We start from the raw sequence: 22689 nt of genomic DNA on the forward strand, positions 1-22689 counted from the left end.
ATACGCCATGAGGGAAATTTTGCCCGGGCAGCGGCGTTACGGCCTACTCTTATATCGAATTCCAACTGCCAAGGGATGTTTTACGTGCACGCCAATATGTACACGGGACCTCGGTTTTTCGTCCCATCCGAATGACTAGACAGCTGTCCTGGTCAGGCCCTCCGTCCTGCATCACTGACATGGGAGAATCACGCCGGAAAATCTGGATGAACTTTCTCGGCCAATGCAGGGATCGAACACCCGACCTCCAGGCTAGCGAGCCAGCTTCTTACACACTTAGCAACATATTCCCCTATCCATGCTTGAACATCGCTACGTGACAATGCATGAGATAAGAAATTCTGGTGCACAAGATCTCAACGCCGTTGCTGACATGACATCGGTAACCAGACATCGATATTGTGTGCCTCGGGTATTTTGTCCAACGAGAAATCGGACTGTCGTTGTTGTTCTTAGTGTTTAATGTCCGCTTCAACCGAAGGTGATATCGCAGACAAGTTTTCATTTTTATTATCTCGGCGCACGCGCAGTGGTCTTTCCTGTGGGAGGAAACCGAAGTGCCCGGAGTAAACCCACGAGGTTGAGAAGGGGGCCCATTCTCCAAGCCACATACGCTCACACCAGGGATCGAAACCACAACCGCAAGCCAGAGGTGACCGGCCAGCTAGAGGTCGAAGCACTGCACTCTAGACCAATCGGACTGTCGTCCGTTCGTTCGTTTCTAGAGTTTTACGTCCACTTCCACCTAGGGTGATATCGTAGACAATCGGACTGTCGACGTACAAGCCTTTATATATACAAACTCCCGAACAGAGTTGTCTTCCCTTACAGCCCACGCACTAACGCTGCATAGCGAGACTTGTGTGGGGGAATGGCCTTTATGGTGTTTGTGAAAAGAAATTTAATGAATTCTTGTAGCCTTAATTAGGGTATTGTTGTCAGTAAAGATAGTTATGGAAGAGATCGAAATTAATCTATGACATTCATCTACGGGCTATATATGGTGCTTTATAGAAACGAAAAAACTGTGGCTCTTAAAGGTCAAGTCGAAAACAATTATCATTTCTTAATATTGGTTTTAGTCATAATATGTCAGCAGAGTGTTTCAGAGAATATTATCTCTTATTATAAAGCATTGATCTTTGTTAGTTAAAAGGTTGAAGCTGTCATTTGTTAATACTAAACCTCTCACTGAATGGGTACATAGATGTAGTGCTAAATGATAAGGCCAGCTGAATTTTTCGTTTTAGGTCACGAATCCCAACCCTAACCCTAACCCTAACCCTGGACCTAGCCCCAATGCTTACCCTAACCCACAATCTCGCCAATAATTACGTGCCCTAACCTTATTTACATCTCAGCGACCTTGACAAACATTGAGCTGGCCTTAACAAATAGATTTAGCCGTACATAGATGAAATCACACTGATCGGCAGTGAATATTTGCTAGGACTCTACAATCACTGATAAGGATGACATCGATGCGGCTTAATGAGCCAGAAATATTAACTTTTTTCCTGCGACAAATTAAATTCTAAAACATTTTTTTTATGTATTGGAAAAATAAATAAAGGCGTTTGACGTATTTGTAGGTAAAAATTATTTCCTATTTAGTGTAAATGGGTATTAAAATGACTAAAATGCATCATTTTCTCCGAAGCAGTAACGTCTTATGTAAACAATGCACGCGCCATTCAGCCAATGATTGATGCCGCGTGCTGTGACAGCACGTGTTAAGGCAGTCATCTTTGACAGAGATATATCACTAGACTCGTAATGCGCATAACCGTATTCTATGAAAGAAGACACCCACCTAGTGCAACATTTTAGACGTGGACCTTGACATATTTATTGTTACAGAAATATATCCAAGATCCCTTGCTTGTCGTTATTATTAATGTCTTCAATGCCTTTAATTGCTCTTGGAAGGATTGATGATTGCAGAAATAAATTTGACATTAAAGAAAGTGCGATTTTAATATCCGTTGGGAGAGAATATTTAAAATATTATTATTAAAACACCTAATGAAGCTTCTTGTATTGTAGTTATTGGGAACATTTAAAAGACTCAAGTTGAGTCAAATTACTTCTTATTGTTCATTAGATTGTACCCAAACAAGGTAATGTTGACACAAGTAAATGACAGACGTCCTTATCCGTCTAATATCCGGCAGAATATATAATCAGAAGTTATTCAAGCAATCTGCCTTGTTTCTATTCCAATAGCTGTATTAATTGTCAATCATAACTAGTTATATAACAATATGTACATTATTGCTCTTAAGCACGACATATTAGAAATGAGGCCGTTGGCTTTGTAATTAAAGCAACGGTGGTGATTTCCCCTGGTGAAATAAAAATAGGCAATGGAACTGCTCTTTCACCGATTCCAATCATTTCAGTAGAGAAAAATTTCTGTTAGTGGATGACCAAATGCTAAGCAATCGACCCGTGAGTTTCAAGCCGTCGTGATATATGACCGTAAATGTGCAATTTGATGAGGATGTCGATCTCGCGATCCTAGTTAAAATAATACGATGGTGAAAGAAGACTTTGTTAGCTATTTGAAGTCCTCAATTGAGAAATATATAACATTCAAGCCTTGATAATATTTATTATTAGAAACACTTTGCCAAGTAGTGTTGTTAGTTGGGTTTTGTTTTTCAAGTATACAATTTCTGATGTCAGAAAAAGTGAAATGATAGAGAGAGAGAGGGGGGGGGGGATAACGTCCACTCGACACAAACTAAGCCATTTTAGGACTAACATATGGTTTAATTTATTTCAATAATTCGCCTGCGCGTAGAGATTTCTTTAGCAATAGGGGGGAACCAAAGGACCCGGAGAAAAACCACGAGGTTGGACAGACGATCCTATTCCTTGTCACGTACAACCGGGAAATCGAAACCACGCCAGTTGACTCAATGACAAATCTTATGATACAACGCGCACTCGCTAACCATTCGGCCATCCTACCCCCCAAACTTGAAATGAACCACAAACCTGCATGGTTATTATTTAATGAAGTTTAGTTCGACTCGATCAAAAGTAAACCATCGACCAGTATTAATTTGATTATAACACGACTTAATAAACTTACAACCACCGGGCTGGTTCAAATTTAAAGATACATTATGGGAGATTAGATAAAGAGCTGGCAGTTCTCACTATAATAGTTAATAACTACGTAATGTAAAGGCAATTTGCTGAAAATTTCAGTCAAATTTATCCACTCTGAACCGAGAATTTAGCGATTGAATTTTGGGCCTAGCCTCAATAATCATTACTAAAGTCGGTACGATAAAATACATAGTCTCGATTATCCATTTCTTGATTTAATCATGAATGAGAGTAGAGCAGCAGATCGGATCCTAATCCAGTAAATATCGCAGGCTAGCGATGGCATCGAGAGTTGATTCTGGTCTGGATAAGTTAATTAATGTCTAATTAATAATTTAGATAACATTTAAGGCCTAAAGAAAGACCTGCAATAGGCAGATTTAGCTCTTGCATGATGCATGTTTAACGAAATTGAACATCTGTCTTTCCAGATAGAACTATAGACAGTACCACAGAACTATGATAATATTTCTAAGATAGAGGTCTTTACAAAATTATTCACTATATAAAACACCGATACCTTTAGGGCTAAATGTTTCTTTCACCGATGTTCAGCAACTACCACGACTTGATAAACTTACAACCACCGGGCTGATTCAGATTTAACTAATGTATAGTAACTAGACGCCTTTATAAATACACAGTAAACATAAACCGCGGGGTATAATCAATAGGGGATCAGGTGGCTGTGGGTAATACGCTGGCTCGCTAGCCTGGAAGTCGGGTGTTAGATCCCACCATTGGCCGAGAAGGTTCATCCAGATTATCCGGCATGGTTTCCCCTTGTCAGTGATGCAGGACGGAGGGCCTGACAAGGACAGCTGTCTAGTCGTTCGGATGGGACGAAAACCGAGGTCCCGTGTACATATTGGCGTGCACGTAAAAGATCCCTTGGCAGTTGGAATTCGATATAAGAGTAGGCCGTAGCGCCGCTGCCCGGGCAAAATTTCCCTCATAGCACACTGTATGGCGAATGCCTGTCTTCATTAGCCCAGTATAGGAGCAGAACAGGACGTTAAACCCCATTTCATGTCATTTCATTTCGTATAATTAATAAAGAAATGAATGAAATTGGGCTTAACGTCCTAAGTTTCAGCTGTCCAACATCGTGGGTTTTCTCCGGGTCCTCCGGTTTCCTCCCAATGCTAAAAACACCTACGCGCAAGCGAATTACTGAAATAAAATTAAACTATGTTAGTCCCGAAATGACCTAGTTTGTGTCGAGTGGACGTTAAACCCTATTTCTCTCTCTCTCCTAATTTTCAGCTCCGACTAGGCTAATGAAGACGGGTATACAACTGGCAAGGAACAGCGTTTGTCATTCAGATGGGTCGTAAAGCTGAGGTCCCCGTGTACACATTAGCGTACACGTAAAAAAACAAAAAAAACCTGCACGGTGTCCGTGCACAATCCCCCCCATAGCACACCGGAGCAGAACAGTAGGTGGTTAAACCTCATTTCAATTTATTTCATTTTCGCTCTTTAATTACACTAATTCGGCTTTTTTATATAGCTTTTTGAGTTGGTTACATGCGGAGGGATGACGTTTAGAACATGCAAACTGTGATGTAAATTTTATACCGCTTATTCATTCGGCAAACCTCAGCAGATTCCAGTACCCTACATCTAGTAACGGAATTTGCCGAGGTTTACAGAGGTTTACCGAGTGACCGCTTATTCTTTTTAATTGAACTCATTTTTAAAATCCTGTCCCATTTTGTAAAATATCAAGATCTGAAACGTACTCATAGCTGAAAAATTACACAAATTTATGTAACCAAACATTCTCGAATATTGTCTGACCAGCTTGCTAATAGCCATTATGGTGTGATAGATTTATTAACTTGTGTTCAAAACATATTGAAAAGCCCTCTGGTACATGTGGTCGACCATTTGACAAATTGCTTAATTTACCCTCAATTGAGAACTTGTCTTTGGGGTCTATATTTAGTTGTTGAAGTCTTTGGCTTAACATAAAGGCAGTGGCTATTGTTACGACGATGCTTTCGCAGCCCTCCATCGGCGAAGTTAAAAACTGAATAGTCGTAAAAATAGTCCTAACCCTAACCCTTCCCATCTCTCAATTGCTGCCTTCAGTTCTGAAAACGTTGAAAATACTGCTCCTTTTTCAAAGCTGGTGTTGGGGAGATTGGCAGCCATTTTGGAATTCGTTCTTAACTTGGCTCCGACTCGTCGTGACAATAGCCACTCTGTTACATAAGATATTCCATGTGAGGTTGTACATATACGAGTGGTATTCCGCGTACGCTTTAGATCCTCAGGTCTGTCATCGAGTCAACTTATTGTGGTTTGGATCCGAGGCTTGTACACGACAAGTCACATCCGGTTCCAGAATTGAATGACTGAAATAAAATGAACCGTTTTCAGTCCCGAAATGGCCTAGTTTGTTTTAAGCGGCTGCTACCCCCTCCCCCTCTCTCTCTCTCTCTCTCTCTCTCTCTCTCTCTGAACTAGATGCCATATATTTGATGAGCTACATAGTACCGTTCATTGTCCATTCACTTTGGATTTGTATTGATAAAACGCCTAGAACACGATACGTAAACAAGACATATAGCCCGAGAAAATAGACGAATTGATAATTGGCTCTTCGGTGCCTAGTATCATTTAAATAATGTGTGAAGAGACGTTGGTAATTGATAGATTCCCAGACTAGAAATGCGATTTGAGGCGGTTACTTACTTTCTGAGTTATTTATTCATGACTCTACGATTAATCAAACCGTCATTGATATGATAACATATATTCTACATAGATCAGCCGTCCATATTTATTCTATCAAAATGTCGTTATGTAGACTTGATTGGCCAGAAATAGCCTATAGCTAGAGATAAAGAGAGAAATGGGATTTAACGTTCACTCGACACAAACTAGGTTATTTCGGGACTAACACATGGTTCAATTTTATTTCAATAATTCGCATGCGCGTAGGGGTCTATTTAGCAGTGGGAGGAAACCGGGGGACCACGAAAACACCCCCGAGGTTGGACAGGCCACCCTACTCCTTGTCACTTACAACCGGGGAATCGAAACACGCCAGTAATGACAGTCTTTATGATACAGCGCGCACGTGCTAACCATTCGGCCAACCAACATCTCAGAAATATAGCGCAGCTAACCTAAACGGTTTTCGACCCACACAGTCACAACACCAAAAGCCGTTGCGTGTGATAAACATGGTTCTAAGTAATACTGCCACATTTTTAGTCTATTGTCGAGCTTTTAACAATCAGCAAAATTAAATTATCCATTAATTATCGATCGACTGATTGTGCGCTGACTTATTATAGAAACAATGACGTAGGAAGTTGATAGCAATATCTAATTAACGTCACATGTACCGTCTATTATTGAATTATTTAACAGGAAATGTATGGGGGCCCTGCTAATTAACACCATAATATAGACCAATATTTACATTGTAATCGATAAAAAAAAGAACCAAACAGCTTTTCTCCTTTATGAGTAGATCTGTCATTTTATCTTCACCCAAATGAATATTTAATTGAATAATCTGTGAACAAGTTTCACAGTGGCCTTAGATGCATTAAAGATGCAATTATGTAAAAAAGCTAAACCTACCTATTTGCGGGTCTGTTTTGCGGGGGAGAGAGAAATGGGGTTTAACGTCCACTCGACACAAACTAGGTCATTTTGGGGCTAACACATGGTTCAATTTTATTTCAACAATTTGCTTGTGCGTAGGCGTCTTTAGCAGTGGGAGGAAACCGGAGGACCTGGAGAAATTCCACGAGGCTGAAGGGTGATTCTACTCCTTGTCACGTACAACCGGGCATTCGAAACCACGCCAGTTGACTCAATGACAGGCCTTATGATACAGCGGGCTTTTTTGGGGGTGGGTGGGGGGCTTAAGATATAAATTTTTATTTAGACATTTATTCACATGACAAGCCTGTCTAGACCATCGGATGGCCGAGATTTAAATGGATTTGAACACCCGCTAGATTTAGAAATTTAACGTTAAAATGGATACTCGAGACTTAGCCTTGGCTGTCGAGTACCTTTGCTACGATAATAAACAATCTACCCTACATCTTCAGACAGTCATAACTTCGCCCAGAATAAAGTAATTTCATTTTTCATTATCTATTTTTAACTATTATAGAAAGAACGGCCAATTCTTTATCTAAATGTTAGATAATGCATCTTTATCTATTTAATTGGAATGTAAAATGGTTGAAAAACACCCAATCCCGAATGGTTCTCTCTTCGCCTGCAGTAATACTGTTATTAGTACCATTTAGATAATATATGGTGCCACAAACATCCCAATGGACGTCAGGTTATGCATTGAAGGTTGATAAATCTAATCCACCCAGGAACTTATGCTATAGGACTTTTGGAGGGGTGGGGTGGGGGTGCCGAATGGTTAGCACGTGCGCGCTGTATCATACGATCTGTCATTGAGTCAACTGGCGCTGTTTCGATTCCCCGGTTGTACGTGACAAGGAGTAGGGTCGCCTGTCCAATCTCGTGGGTTTTCTCCGGGTCCTGCGGTTTCCTCCCACTGCTAAAGACCCCTACGCGCAAGCGAATTATTGAAATAAAATTGAACCATGTGTTAGTCCCGAAATGACCTAGTTTGTGTCGAGTGGACGTTACTCCCCCCCCCCTCTCTCTCTCCCTCGCTATAGGACTTGGATACAGTCTCTCAGTTAAGGATTAGTTTTAAAGACGGCGTGTAAAGGAGGTTAAAATAAATCTTAAACAAATCAATCATCGTATCCTGTAACTAGATTATATAATCAATATATAGTGCTTGAACCACGTTTAAACCGGAAGATACATTATAAACATAACCATTTATCTCCCCCTTAATCTGTCCCGGTGACAGCGGATAGTGTACACGTTAACGTAAATCATCTTTACAAGTAGACAGGAAAAAAAAAACACCAACTAAACTTTTAAGATCAGCGAAAAAATCAATCAAAATGATATAGAGCATGAAATGAAGCTGGGAAGAATCTATTTGTGTATTTTTCTTCGATGATGCCGCGTCTTAATCTACTTAATCTTGGGATCGGGAACAAATCCGTAGAGAAAAGTGAAGGATTATCACAAATTTGTGTAGATTATTGTGTGGGAAAGTGAAAGTTGCGTTGGTTTTCTCCCCCCAATTTTGTTGTAATCCTTACTAAATGAGTTATTCATTTATGATATAAGTCAGCGAAATTGGAGGCTAACGTTCAATGCGAATGTATAATTTTGCTTATTAATAAAATTCTGACGATTTCAAACTGGTAGCGGGCCTGAGCGGGCTGGGGCCTGTTTCACGAAATTTTAACTAAGATAAAATCCAAATTTTAGTAATTTGATTGGATAATATTAGATGGATTTTAGTGCTTAGCCAATCGAAATTGAAGTATCTACTAAAATTTGGATTTTATCTTTAGTTAAGATTTCGAGAAACAGGGCCCTGATATCCCTGATTTGTTGTTAACTGTGAAGAGTGTAGTCTTGATCACCCAGAACATCCTAGTCTAATATTTTTCTGGGCGATAGAGAGACTGAGAAGAACGCAGCATTGAATTTAATTACACATGCGTTATGGCCATTTCCGCTTCAACGGCGATTGAAAAGTGCTGAAGATTTTTTTTTTGATTTTTTTTTTCGTTACAAGACCATTTATTTATTATGTTTAAGACGACAATTTCTATCAAAATAAATTTATATATTATGTTAAAAAAAGGAAAACCTATAAATATAATTAGTAAACCAGTGGTTGCCATGCAAGATAGAGTCACAATTTGGACAGGGAACGAGCTAAAAAATAAAAGTCACTTTTTGTAAGATCTGGGGCTATTATCCAGGAAGTTACTGTCCGATACATGCCAATAACGCAAGGGACCGAGATCTTTGGGATATCAACAAATATTCCAAGTTTCGTCAAAATCAGATAAATATTGTGACCTGTAGAGTGTCCACAAACAAATTCTAGACGGATGGACCGACGTTCAGACGGACAGGGGCGACAACATACGTCAACATGACAATGTGGGCGTATAAAAATCATTTGCCCTGAGTTATTGACTGTGTCAAGAAGTGATCGTTCGAGATTACTTTCCATCTGTCAGTTGGTTTACATTCATATTAAGATTAAGAGATAGACTAGTATCGTCTGCTGGAAGATCGATTTTTATCATCAGGTTTCACTGGAAACCTTCATCTTATTCTGTGACAGCCAAACGACATAATATGAACATTTGTAATAACAAGATGGCCACCGCTTAAATTTATTTTAGGAGCAATAAACTACATTTGATGAGGTCTAGTGCGAACGTGGTGAGTTCATGTTCAAATTAGATTTATGTTCAAATTTGGTCTGTCGTTAATATTTATAACTTTTCATCATGAATAACTGAATCTGAGAAGATAGAAGTGGGTAGATTGTGTCTAACGTTTCTTTACGCCAGACATATTAGCTTGATATTAGAATCCATAATCATCTATGTTTGAATGTTTTGAATTTCTGCTTTGAAATATTCGTTATAGGATCATCCAGCCCTTGAAGTTTCCAAACCTTTCTATATCATTGTATCATTCGTGTGTAGGTGGGTTGGATGGCTGAATGGTCAGCGTGCGCGCGCTGTATCATAAAGTCTGTCATTGAGTCGACTAGCGTGGTTTCGAATCCCCGGTTGTACGTGGCAAGGAGTAGGGTCGCCTGTCCAACCTCGTGGTTTTTCTCCGGGTCCTCCGGTTTCCTCCCACTGCTAAAGACCCCTACGCGCAAGCGAATTATGTAAATAAAATTAAACCATATGTTCGTCCCGAAATGACCTAGTTTGTGTCGAGTGAACGTTAAATCCCATTCCTCTGTCTCCCTCTCTCATTCGTGTGTATGTTTATATGCTAAGCATTAAACATACATTATGCAAGGGCTACATCTGCCAATTTCAGGTCTTTCTTTAGACCTGAAATGTTATCTAAATTATTAATTAAACATTAATTAACTTATCCACACCATAATCAACTCTCGATGTCATCGCTAACCTGCGATATTTACTGGATTGTAATCCGATCTGCTGTTCAACGCTCATTCATGATTCAATAAAAAAAAAATGGATAATCGAGACTGTGGGTTTTTTTATCGTACCGAATTTAGTAATGATGATCGAGGCTAGGCCCAAAATTCAATCGCTAAATTCTCGGTGGATCAATTTGACTGAAATTTTCAGCACATTCTCTTTACATTATCTAGTTTTTAACTGTTATAGTTATAACTGTCAACTCTTTATCTAATCTCCCATAATGTACCTTTAAAAGATGTTCTGAAACCATCTGTCCTAACGCCTCTAGTTAATTAACGTTTGTCACGACTATACCTGTTATTATATGAATCAGTATACAGCTGGAGAAGAAATGCCAGAAATGCCAATTCACTGACACCGTGAATAAAACTCAAGAGAAGGCAGTACATGTTTAGAATAAACGAGCATACTATTCAGAGTCTCCCAAAAAAGAAACAGGCGGTAAGCTTCTCACAGAAAAAAAATTCTTTGACAATGACAAGCTGTCGAATTTCTGTAGACAATTTTCCTAGTTCCCATATAATTAATCTAAAATGAATTCTAGATGAATACTCCAGAAAATGATGTTTTATAGGCGACCAAAACATAATTAGTTAACCTTTTTTTACCGATGAATATTTTCTGTTTATTATTTCATTGATATAATGGAAAGTAAAATGGGTCCCTTGAAATGGTAATTGGGATGCAAAAGGCAATTTCGAGAATCAACCGCCCCTTCAAACAATCTTACCGTTTCCTATAGAATCTGCGTCTTTTCAGAGCAACACACTTTGTTTTGTGTAAAACAAAATCACAAATACAAATACTAATAAAAAAACAAAAAAAAAAACGAAACGAAACAACATCAATGTAATTATTCTGATTAAAAATAAGTTAGGGCGTAGTATTATTGTGCAATAGAAATTGATGATATATAATCCACGTCTCTAATGATGGTTCTCATAATATAATGGTGTATCTTTCCGGCGTGGGTGGCGGTTGATAAAGCAAAACTGATCTAAAAACGAAGCAAAAACTTTCCATATATTTTATGATCTGAAATTTACACCAAAATAGACGACGCGCAACTATATAAAGCACGCCATTAGTCAGAAATTCGAATCTTTTGAAGGTGCATGTGATAATATTATATAGAACATGGCGTATTTATTGCATCCGGATTGAAGACCATCCAATTATCATACAAACTATACTGTTATATAAAAGTGATAATTATATTAACAAAATTAACTCCTCACCATAAACCACTGCATGTGATAAACACGGTATGAGTGATACTGCCACATTTTAGTCAATTGTCGAGCTTTCTACAATCAGCAAGATTAAATTATATAAACGAATTATCATCTCCCCGGTTTTACGTAATCCTTATACTACCTGTTAGAATTGACCGGTATTATTGTCTCTTGACCAATATAATTATTGATTATCTTGTCCAAAATCACGGAGGTCAGTACCGTTTTTGTTCTGGATTCAGAAGTGCAGCGTATTTCAGCTGAAAAAATATTTATAACTATATTATTTTCACGATCCAAATTTATGTACACAACAGTTGGACGAAAGGCAATTTCGTTATAAATTGCATTATCGCCTACATCTTTGGTAAGTGTTAGCCACATAGCTAAACGTTCTGCTGGGCCTCAGGTGGTTGTATACTTCGAATTTACATATTATTATGTACGTATAAGAAGAAAAGAAACACTTAGGGACAGACGATGTGCTGTTATATTTTTCGTCTGTTTTTCCTTGATTGTTTGTTATGGAAATTGTTACGCCTTGCAGCTTGTGACTTATATTACAATTGTTAACAACGGACGGAATATAACTAGATAGATAGAGAGAGAGAGAGAGAGAGAGAGAGAGAGGGGGGGAGAGAGAGGGAAAGAGAGAGAGATTGGGTTAAACGTCCACTCGACAAACTAGGTATTTTCATGACTTACATATGGTTCAAATTTATTTCAGTAATTCGCTTGCGCGTAGGGGGATACCGGAGGACCCGGAGAAAACTCAAGGGGTTGGACAGGCGACCCTACTCCTTGTCATATACGACCGGGGAATCGAAACCACACCAGTTGACTCAATGACAGACCTTATGATACAGTGCCCACCCCCACCCCCCTATCTCATGTAGAAAATACGTAATAATGTATTGTTGTTTTTTTTATTTTTATTGCAGATTAGAGTATATTAGTATCTTGTTAGTATGAAGCTGTATGTGATTTTATTGACGATTGTTGTATTCACTGCCTTGGTATGGTCAGCACCAGCAAGCTTTTTGGATGAAAATGAAATAGAATTAGGTAGGATATTAATCATTGAAGACAAAGTCCTGTCTCTGGTTTTGATGAAGCTATCAAATTGGTATTTAGATCTAATGAACTAATGAATGTCTGCTACAATGTTTAATTAGTTCTTTAATTGATAATTAGACAAAATGGCACTGACTGCCCGAGAAAAAATATTTAATGCAGCTGTAACGGTCCGATTGGATGGTTGGAATTCAGGTCGGCATAGCATAGAGTGGGATTTCAGTTGAGAAACGATTTCTTAACTCGCTTGCTAGAATGGCAGAAAAACGCATTTTCAAAATCTTCTCTGGGAGGGCGAAGGCCCCATACCGCGCGACGATCGATTGGTTGTTTGGGATTCAAGTCAGCCATTTAAGTCAGGCTATATCGGTCCATATTGAAGTTGCTGTAATCACGGGCTGACATAGGAAAATACGTTCAATTTTCAAAATTTTCTCCCGGCGGTTCCGTCTCCGTGGACTGATGGTTGATGGTTGATTGGAATTCGAGTCAGCCACCTAACTAAGACTATATATTAGACCACTTTGAAGTTGTTGTATTCGCGGGCTGAAATTTTCTGTCCGGGGGGGGGGGGGGGGGAGGGGCTACACGGTAAGCTCAACTCCTTCGCTTCTCTCAGAAGACCAGCGCCGCCGTCTGTAACCCGATATTTTTTCTGATATTTCAGGCTCTACCCCCACCCCCACCTATGACATTGACAATAATCAGTCTGACAGACAATAAAGGGAATGTTTATACATTGCCTGCGATATAGGTGGAAGCAGTAGTTAACCGCTACTACTCTGTGGTTAGATTTATCTGATAAGGCCAACAAGTTTGGTCAAAGGTCACTAGATGTAAACAGAGTTAGCACTAATCCCAAACCTAACCCTAAATCTGAACCTAGTCCCAATGCTTACCCTAACACTAACATAATCTCGCCAACAATCTTGTGCCCAAACCTTAGTTACATCTAAGCGACCTTGACGAAAATTGAGTTCGTCTTAACAAATAGATTTAGCCCGCTACTACCAGGTTTATACAATTTAATTATATGTTCTTTTCGTTTTGTGTATTGGGCTAAACTCAAGATGGGATGGGTTAAAGCCTCGCAAATTAAAACGGAACGAAAATTTGATATAATTATAATAAGAGACTAAGGTTCACCAAGCTTAAAACTTTGTACTCATTTACGTTTCAGCCAAACGTGCCAAAGAAACTATTATGTTTGGGAATCAACAAAATGCCCCGAGAGTTAAAAAGAGGGACCCCGAGGACGCTGTTGGAAGTGATTCTGTTGAAAATATTGAAAGTGAGAGTGCTAGCGATAATGATAGTGATGAAGATGAAAGTAATTTAGACTTAAAGGGGAATGTGGTTGCCATGCCTGCTCGTAATACATTAGGATCCGATGAGGCTTCTCCGTCATCTGTTGAAGAGGAACTAGGTGACGCAAAGGCTACTGCAGAAGAAGCAGCTGAAGTCAACAGTGCCGAAGAGAGAAAGGGGAATGCTGTTGAAGACGAAATAGATCCTGATGTTAAAGATATGCTTGATTCTAGCGAAACCAATAAAGACTCTGAAAGTGAAAGTGGGGACGAGAAGCAGGGAGACGAAGTTGGTCTAGTGCCAGTTCCCGACACAGAAAATCCTGAAGATGTAGACGACTTCTACAAGTACCTCATGAGATATGGTAAGTAAACCGTCTTACTTTATGGATACTTTAATAACTGTTTATAATAAGCACGCCACGAACCAATGAAATTCCAGGATTATGTGTAGGGGTTCGACTTTCAAGCCTATATGGAAGGTGGTGGTTATTGTAGGACCAGAAGACATTTTATACCGAAGTAAAATCGTAATTGTTACAAACGTGTTGCTAAAATGTACTGCACAAGTAATCACTATTCCGAAATGATAATTTATTGCTAGTAGAATATTTCACAGGCAGGAGTTTTTGTCGACCAGCTGTTATGTTTCTCTTCGCCGATAATAAGCTGACACAATACCAGGTGATATCGCTTCATGTCGAAATTTTGTCCATTTTTAATATGGATTGAACGTCCCACCCAAGGTGAATTTTTAGTGCTGATATAGCCTTTATCCAAGAGTCCACTCTATCCTAGTTATTCTCACATTAGTCTCCTCCCCCCCCCCCCCGCCCGTTCCAATACCACTTTACTAGATGTGTGGCTATATTTTCTGCATTGTGGTCCAATCTATAGGATCTGTGTTTTAATCAGATTGCATTGTGGTCATTACAGAACTCGTTGCCGGTGTCGCGATTTAACTCGATTCCATACTGTTTTTAGCAACAGTTTGCCAAAACAGTAAGTCTACACAATACAGTACCAAAACACCTGTTTTTATTCCAATTAATCAAATAATATACTTTCCTGTATTTTATAATTACAGAAAACCCACAGAGAGCCGATCTGTACAATCGACTTCCACAATATCCTCCTCGTAGTTATTATAATTACCGTAGGCGAAGAAGTCTTATGAGACACATGAAAAGAAACGGGTATAATTCCAACAAAGCAGTAAAGAGAGCAAAGAGAATAAAGAGAGATTTATTTGACGACGATGAGTATTACTACCCCAACCTCGTGGAAGCACCTGTTTTGGAGGAACCTGGCTATGGAGAATTAGAATTTTACCCCGAACCAGAACCTGAAGTTGATGAAGGTGATCTATTGGCTTATCTTCTTTCATTGTATGAAGACGGAAATGAAGTTGAAGAACCAGCCTATGAAATTGAAAATCCGTATGAGCGTTTATTAGAAGAAGAAGCACGAGAAGAAGAAGAGGCAGAAGAAGCAGCTCGAGAGGAAGAAGAGGAAGAACCGGTGTATGTACCTGTTAAACGACAAATGTTGAGCACATTACCAGGGATGAGGAAACGATACTTCTATCCCTTCAACAAGGAACCACAAACTCATTGGGGAGCCTTTGTTCCAGAACAAAAAAGAGATTATTATAATGCCTATGATCGTGTTCTTCGTTTAGCCAAAGCGTTAGCTGATCAGGATTCTTATTACCCAGATATATATGACGTAAGTACTGTTCCCATTTTGATAATACTTTCTGTTTTGAGTTTAACGATGTAGACTATGGCATTTGTCGATCTACAGTGGCGGAACCAGCATTCAGAGCAGCATATTGCACCTGTATAGGGAAGCGCAAAATATTTCATTTAGCTCTAAATATTCCACCCAGTTTACATGTTTCCTATAAATAAAGAGTCTCTATGGATAGGTACAGCTTGTAAGAACATTCTATGTCCTATGGAGACCACGGTGGCTGGGCAGCAGCCTGGAGGTCGCGTGTTCGATCCCTGCATTGGCCGAGAAAGTTCATCGAGCTTTTCCGGCGTGGTTCCCCCTTTTCAGTGGTACAGTATAGAAGGCCTGACAAGGGACAACTTATAGTCGTTCGCATAGGACGAACAACCGAGGTCCTGTGTACACATTGGCGTGCACGTAAAATATCCTTTGACAGTTGAAATTCGATATAAGAGTAGGCCGTAGTGCCGCTGTCCGGGAACAACTTAACTCGTGCACGTAAAAGATCCTTTGACAGTTGAAATTCGATATAAGAGTGGGGGTAGTGCTGTGTCCGGGCAACATTTCCCGGCGTATGCCCGTCTCATTAGACTAGTCGGAGCAGAACAGTAGAACGTTAAACACCAATTCATTTTCTTTGTCATTTAATTCGAATCCGACTAAGCTGTATCTCCTTAAATTACCCGAACTCTAAGATAGCAATTATAGAACTTCCTATTCTGGAGGAGTCAAATTTCACAGAAAAAAATTTGGCCAGATATTAGAATTTTTCCAGCACGTACACTATCTACATTGTACCTACTATAAATAAACGAAGTTGGCGAAATTCTGAAATGGCTTTAACCATTTTATTGGCCTGGTTTTTCCATTAAAAATGTGAAAATTCCTGTTTATAACAGTGCAATTAAACCCAGCTATTCCAGAATTTCGACAGGATGTTGATGAAGAACAATTCCAGTTTTTTTGTTTGCCACGATCAAAGGATGTCCTTAAAAAACCGCTGATTTCTGATTCATTGGCAATAACTCCAATTGTCCAAACATCGGAAATTGGAAGAAGAGTGCATATGATTGGAAAAGCAAGTCTGCCTAATTTTTTCTCCTGGCAAAAATGTTTGTTGACACCGCGTGTTCACGCCATTCGTTTCCTTTCGTTATACACTGAAATAATCCTAGTGTATTCAGGTACACGGAATCTTAAAGATACATTATGGGAGATTAGATAAAGAGCTGGCAGTTCTCACTGTAATAGTTAAAAACTAGATAATGTAAAGGGAATTTGCTGAAAATTTCAGTCGAATTGATCCCCTCTGAACCGAGAATTTAGCGATTGAATTTTGGGTCTAGACTCGATCATCATTAATAATTTAGATAACATTTCAGGCCTAAAGAAAGACCTGCAATATGCAGATTTAGCTCTTGTATAATGTATGTTTAATAGACTTGTTCCATACGTTTATTAAGTTTAGGATACAGGGGGATGGGGGGGGGGTAATTCATTCTTGACAATTGGAGATTTATACATGAACACATTCTTAAGAATGTAGGACCAAAGAAATCGCTGCAAATCGAGAAAATAAAGCCCAATCAAAACCAATTCCAATAGTTGTGATTCGACGTTTCATGAAAGTGTTGTCTTTAACGTCCATTACACACAAATTAGGTCATTTCGGGACTAACATATGGTTCAATTTCATTTCAATTATTCGCTTGGCCGTAGGGCTTTTTAGCTGAGGGGGTAAAGCGGGGGGCCCGGAGAAAACCCACGAGATTAGACTGGCGACTCTACTCCTTGTCACGTACAGCGGGCACTTGACTTAATGGCAGACCTTATGATCTAATCCACACGCGTTAAACCATTCGGCCACCCCCACCCTCCGGTCTATATCGAACTCGTTCAGATAAACAATTTATTCTTCTTTGATCAATATATAATTTGAAGTTTCCAATGGAAATTTTCACCTCAGTTCCGCCACTGTCATAATTATATATCCGTGTATAAAAACATTATAATGTGACGCTAGCGGCTGCAACTAACATCCTGTAATTTGTACATTTCCAGGGTTACCAGAAGAAGTAGATGGTGTAAAGGTATATTTTTAATAGTGTGAGAGCAGGAGGAGTATATCGGGGAAATACCGTGTAATTTGTTTGTTTTTCTTTTAAATGTCGGCTTTATTTTCAGTATGTAATACTGTTGAACCAATTGTTGTTATGTAATCAGTATTATTTGAAATAGTTTTCAGATACTAACTTTGGTGAACGTAGCGTATATGTTTGTTTTTTTTTTTTAAATTATTATTATTATTTTTTTTTTTTTTTGGTGTGTATTTTATGATGTTATACTGTAGGACCACGTTACAAAGTTATTTAAATATAATGTGATATTAATGTACGTGTATTTCATGAGTAACGGAACCAAGAACTATATCATTGGGCTCGCAGTTAAATCTGCAACCAACACTAACTCTCTTCCCCCCCCCCCCCCCCCGACCTTACTCGGTCTGATTTCTTATGGCGCAGCTTAAAGGTTTAATTTTAGCGGTCAAAAGCTCAGCATTAAAGCCGCAGTAAGGCTGGGTCCCTCAATCCTGATATCCCCCCACCCCCTTCTCCCCCACTTCTCTGCCTTTGTTATCACATTGCCCCTTCTGTGCCATTTTTTCTTCCAAGAAACTTGGTTCCGATACTATTGTTAATGTTATTAAATAAATTTATTTTGAATAATTCAAACTTATTTCTTCTTGTTCAATATTTGTCTGAAACTGTACATTCCTGTTAAAATAATCAAAATAACGACATTTGTGTATTCTGCATTAAATACAATCCTGTCATAACGATAATACAGAAATACATAATTATTTATAAAGAAGCATCCATGGAGTATATTTCTATTTGATAACGAAATATTAAACATAGCAGTATATAAAATACACTATTTTATCATGATATATTTTAACTTATGAAATATAAAACTATGTTAACTTTCTTTAAAGTTACAATTTCATATTTTCTAAGAAAGTCAAAACATAATTATTTTTATGTCTTTTGCTCAATAGGTTGTCAACTCACTATTATACCATCATAGGTTATCTTTCTCCACACTTAAAAATCTTCACACCGGAAATAATAACACAATTACCCCCCAATTACCTCCCTTGTTTTCCTATTCCCCACCATGGGATAGCTATCTTCAAACGTTTGAATTTGAAGTTGAAAATGATATTTTTGCCAATTTCTCAACTGGCAATAGTGAATTATAGGCTTAATAGGATTATTCTTTAACAAGGTAGGACTGTTTATAGATACCATCTATTTTAGGGCTTTATTTTAATACATTTTAAAAATATAACTTAAAAATATGAAATTGTAACTTTAAATATCTCGTGGATATGCTGAATGTTAAATAAATGGTTGAATGTCAAGCGTTGATGTGTTCATATATTTTATTGATTGGATATATTTGTCCCGTGTTTTTTTTACTCCCACACAGTTTTCTGTGGATATATATTACAGTATACCATTTCTCTGATAATATCGTATGTCCAATAATGTCGACCCCAAATTAAATATATTTTTAGACATCAGATTTAAGTCGAAAAGACCAGATACATTTAGGTTGCATCACGCAACTTTATTTAAACGGAAACCTGTTTTCTGCTGGTTTCATGTTATTCGTCTGTGGGCGATGGGCGGTGGTGGTGAGGGGGGGGGGGGCTCGTTCGTTCCCGGTGTTGACCGATATAGTTCACTGGTTTTTTTTGCCCGGTATGATTCCGTTGTCGGTGACGATTGACAAGGTACCTGACAAGGGATTACGGATAGTGGTTAAGTTGGGACGAAGACACCGAGATCCGGTGTACACATTGGCGGATACGTAAAAGAACACTTGGCAGTTGGAATTCAATATAAAAATAGGTCGCTGCGCCGTAGCCTGACAAAATTTCCCTCATAGTCCGTCTTCATTATCCCTGTCAGAGCTATGGCAGTAGGACGTTAAATCCCATTTCATTTCATTTCTGTCTGTAGGGCCTTCCATGTCTTATCACGTCCATGAAGAAACGACTTTAGTATTGTTTCCCCTCTACTCATCCTGGGAGCCACCGTGGATCAATAGGTAAGACGCTGGCTCGCTAACTTTTCCTGGAGCCCGCGGGTTCGCTCCCGGTGTTGGCCAATAAAGTTCATCGGGATTTTTCGGCGTGGTTCCTCCTTGTCAGTGGTGCAGGACGGGGTGGGGTGCTGGAAAGGACGGCTGTCTAGTCGTTCGGATGGGACGAAAAACCAAAGTCCCGTGTACACATTGGCGTGCGCGTCAAAGATTCCCTGGCAGTTCGAATTCGATATTAAGAGTAGGCCGTGGCGTCGCTGTCCGGGCAAAATGTCCTTCACAGCACACCGTATAACGTATTCCCGTCTTTATTAGCTCAGTCTGAGCAAAACAGTGCGAAGTTAAACCCCATTTCATTTCATTTACAACTCATCCTGGAAATAGCCAACCAATTAACAAATTAAAATTTAATATTTGATCCACCACACGCTATTTCAACTATACAAGTGGGGACAGCCTTAAGAATTCTGGCAAATGAAATGGATTAATATTTAATGTAGTGTAGAACAAGGCAACAAAATACCTATATATATATATTGCTATTACTTACAAAGTAAAACATGCTGTGAGCAGAGACGGGCGGGCGGCAGGTACGTTTTCGAGAAATTCTTTCTCAAAACCAGACAATCCCCAATTGCGTGTCTATTCATTTTTTTATCTCAACAATCCGCTGTTCCGCTGAGCCGATTGTGAATAGAAATTGTATTGATGGACTTGCCAACCGAAGAAGACGGTGTCGTATTGTTAATTGCGGACTATCTGGTTATCATACTAATGAGAAATTGGACTATTTGTCTGTCTAGTGTTTTTTCGCCATCGACAAGGTCCAGTATTAAGAAGCCTGGTGGTCAAATTTCTTATCTAGAAAAACAAATTTAGCAATAGGATGTTGTTTCTCTTTGTTGATTCGCGTGATTAAACTTTTTCAGTTTTCAGACGATAATGCAGAATTTCCATAAGATCTGGTTCACTTGCGGAAGAAACTTTCCGGCAGCTACTCAATTTTCCAAACATGTATCTCCGATTTATCCAAACTAAGCCATGAACCGACCACTTGTCGATATTAAAATTATTAATTTTGTTCCCAGAATAAACGGTCTTGTCACAAAAATTCGGAACGCATTTCTACGAAAGACAGATTTGATAGTTCTATTTCCGGTACAGATTCTCCCTATAGTAGGCCTATACTCCTAATTTTGTGACGAGACACAATTAATAATTTTAATATCGACAAGTGGTCGGTTCATGGCATAGTTTGATACACGTTAGAAAATTGAGGGTTAGTGCTAAATGATAAGGCCAGATCAATTTTTATCAATTTTTTGTCATAGGTCACGAGATGTAAACAGGGCTAGCGCTAATTCGGAGCCAAACCCTAACCCTGGACCACCTAGACCCCATTCTTACTTTAACCCTAACCTACAATCTCGCCAACAATCACGTGCCCTAACCTTATTTACATCTCAGCGACCTTGACAAAAGTTGAGCTGGCCTTAACAAATAGATTTAGCCATAGAACAGCTACAACGTGCAGCTTTACGCATGTGTCACAGTGTGACCTTAGTTAAATGCAGGTACCTGTTCAATGAACGGCACCAAACTAGTCTGATTAAAACACAGATCCTATTTCGTTTCGTTTTTTTATAGTTCAAAATTTCGTTTTACTTGTCTGGAAGAGTTGTTATATAACCTGTGTTCTGGCAGATGTGAGGGATTATCCAATGAAACGGTCTGTTGCAACGAGTTCTTGGCGTGCTCTGTACGGAACTGTGGGTAAACCCCTAGAAACATCAATGCTGATTGATAAATCAGTGTCTGACGTCATAGGGTCAAAAGCCGCTCGTATGACCCCTGACACGACCTCCCAGTACAACTGGTCAGATCTTCATGTAGTGTAGGCCTTCGAAAGTATAAAAAAAAACGAAACGAAATATAGATCTGTATTTTAATCAGATTGGGCACCAAACTACCCCCAGGTGAATTCGGCGTCCATTCTGTGACAAAAAGTTATGAATTAAATTCTGATTAGTCATTACGCGCAGTACCCCCCCCCCCCTCCCCCCCCCCCCCTTCGCAACCTCACCACCTGCACGCTCTTGGTTTCGTTCATGATGATCATACGAGTTCGTCTAAACTGTGTGGGTTCCTTAAATGTATGTGATATATATAATAATCAATGTAATTTTATTTCTTCAATAATATATATATATCAACCAATTTCCCTTGATAACTGATGACGTGCGTGGTATTTGTTATCATGATTTATTATTATGATTCAAAGAAGCGGAAATCTCATTTATTCAATATCAAAAAACAATTATTTCTGAATTAGAAAAAAACAAACAGTTTGTTAAATGCGCAAGGAAGCGTTATTGATTAATATTTACAGCTGATTTATTTCATTTATTTATGCATATGAAGAAATGTACCGTATTAATGAAGACATTTAAAGGACAGAATAGCAGAATTATACAAAAAGAATTTGATTTAATCGCGGAATTGGCAATAAATTAGTATGTGGTGGTATTTGGTGGTATTGGGTAGAATTGGGTGAATTTTCCTGCCACCTAGAATATGTTTAACTTGGCTAAACAGATTCCAAATATAATTGTAAGTATAGGTCTTTGCTAGGGTTGATCTGTGCCGGCTACGCGTAAGATCCGGATATTTAACACAAATACAGAAGAGAGAAAGAGTTTAACGTCCACTTGACACAAAATAGGTCATTTTGGGACTAACATATCATTCAATTTTATTTTAATAATTCGCTTGCGCGTAGGGGTCTTTGACAGTGGGAGGAAACCGGAGAGCCCGGAGAAAACCCACGAGATTGGACAGACTGGCTTACTCCTTGTCACATACAACTTGGGAATCGAAACCATGCCAGTTGACTCAATGACAGACCTTAAGATAAAAAATTCCAGTTGGGGGGGGGGGGGGGATGATCATTTTTTAAAAAAAATTATTATCCGTTTTGGCGCAAAAAATATAAGCCAGCGTGAGCTCTGTGGTTTCGGGATAAAAATTCGACAT

At 38.9% G+C, this 22689-nt stretch overlaps 1 protein-coding gene across 1 annotated transcript in view; it reads left to right on the forward strand.

Moving 5' to 3' along the window:
• LOC126812047 (pre-mRNA-splicing factor CWC22 homolog) overlaps positions 1 to 18970 on the forward strand; it is a 32777-nt gene extending 13807 nt beyond the window's left edge. The window contains exons 2-5 of the mRNA XM_050538219.2: positions 12370 to 12493; positions 13683 to 14174; positions 14897 to 15537; positions 17608 to 18970. Of these exons, the coding sequence (XP_050394176.2) occupies positions 12397 to 12493; positions 13683 to 14174; positions 14897 to 15537; positions 17608 to 17625 (1248 nt within the window). The 5' untranslated portion in view covers positions 12370 to 12396 and the 3' untranslated portion in view covers positions 17626 to 18970. The remainder of the gene's footprint in view (positions 1 to 12369; positions 12494 to 13682; positions 14175 to 14896; positions 15538 to 17607) is intronic.
• The last annotated feature ends 3719 nt before the right edge of the window (positions 18971 to 22689 follow it).

This window comes from Patella vulgata, chromosome 2 (genome assembly GCF_932274485.2).
Source record: "Patella vulgata chromosome 2, xgPatVulg1.2, whole genome shotgun sequence".
In the NCBI taxonomy this organism is placed as follows: Eukaryota; Metazoa; Mollusca; class Gastropoda; family Patellidae; genus Patella; species Patella vulgata.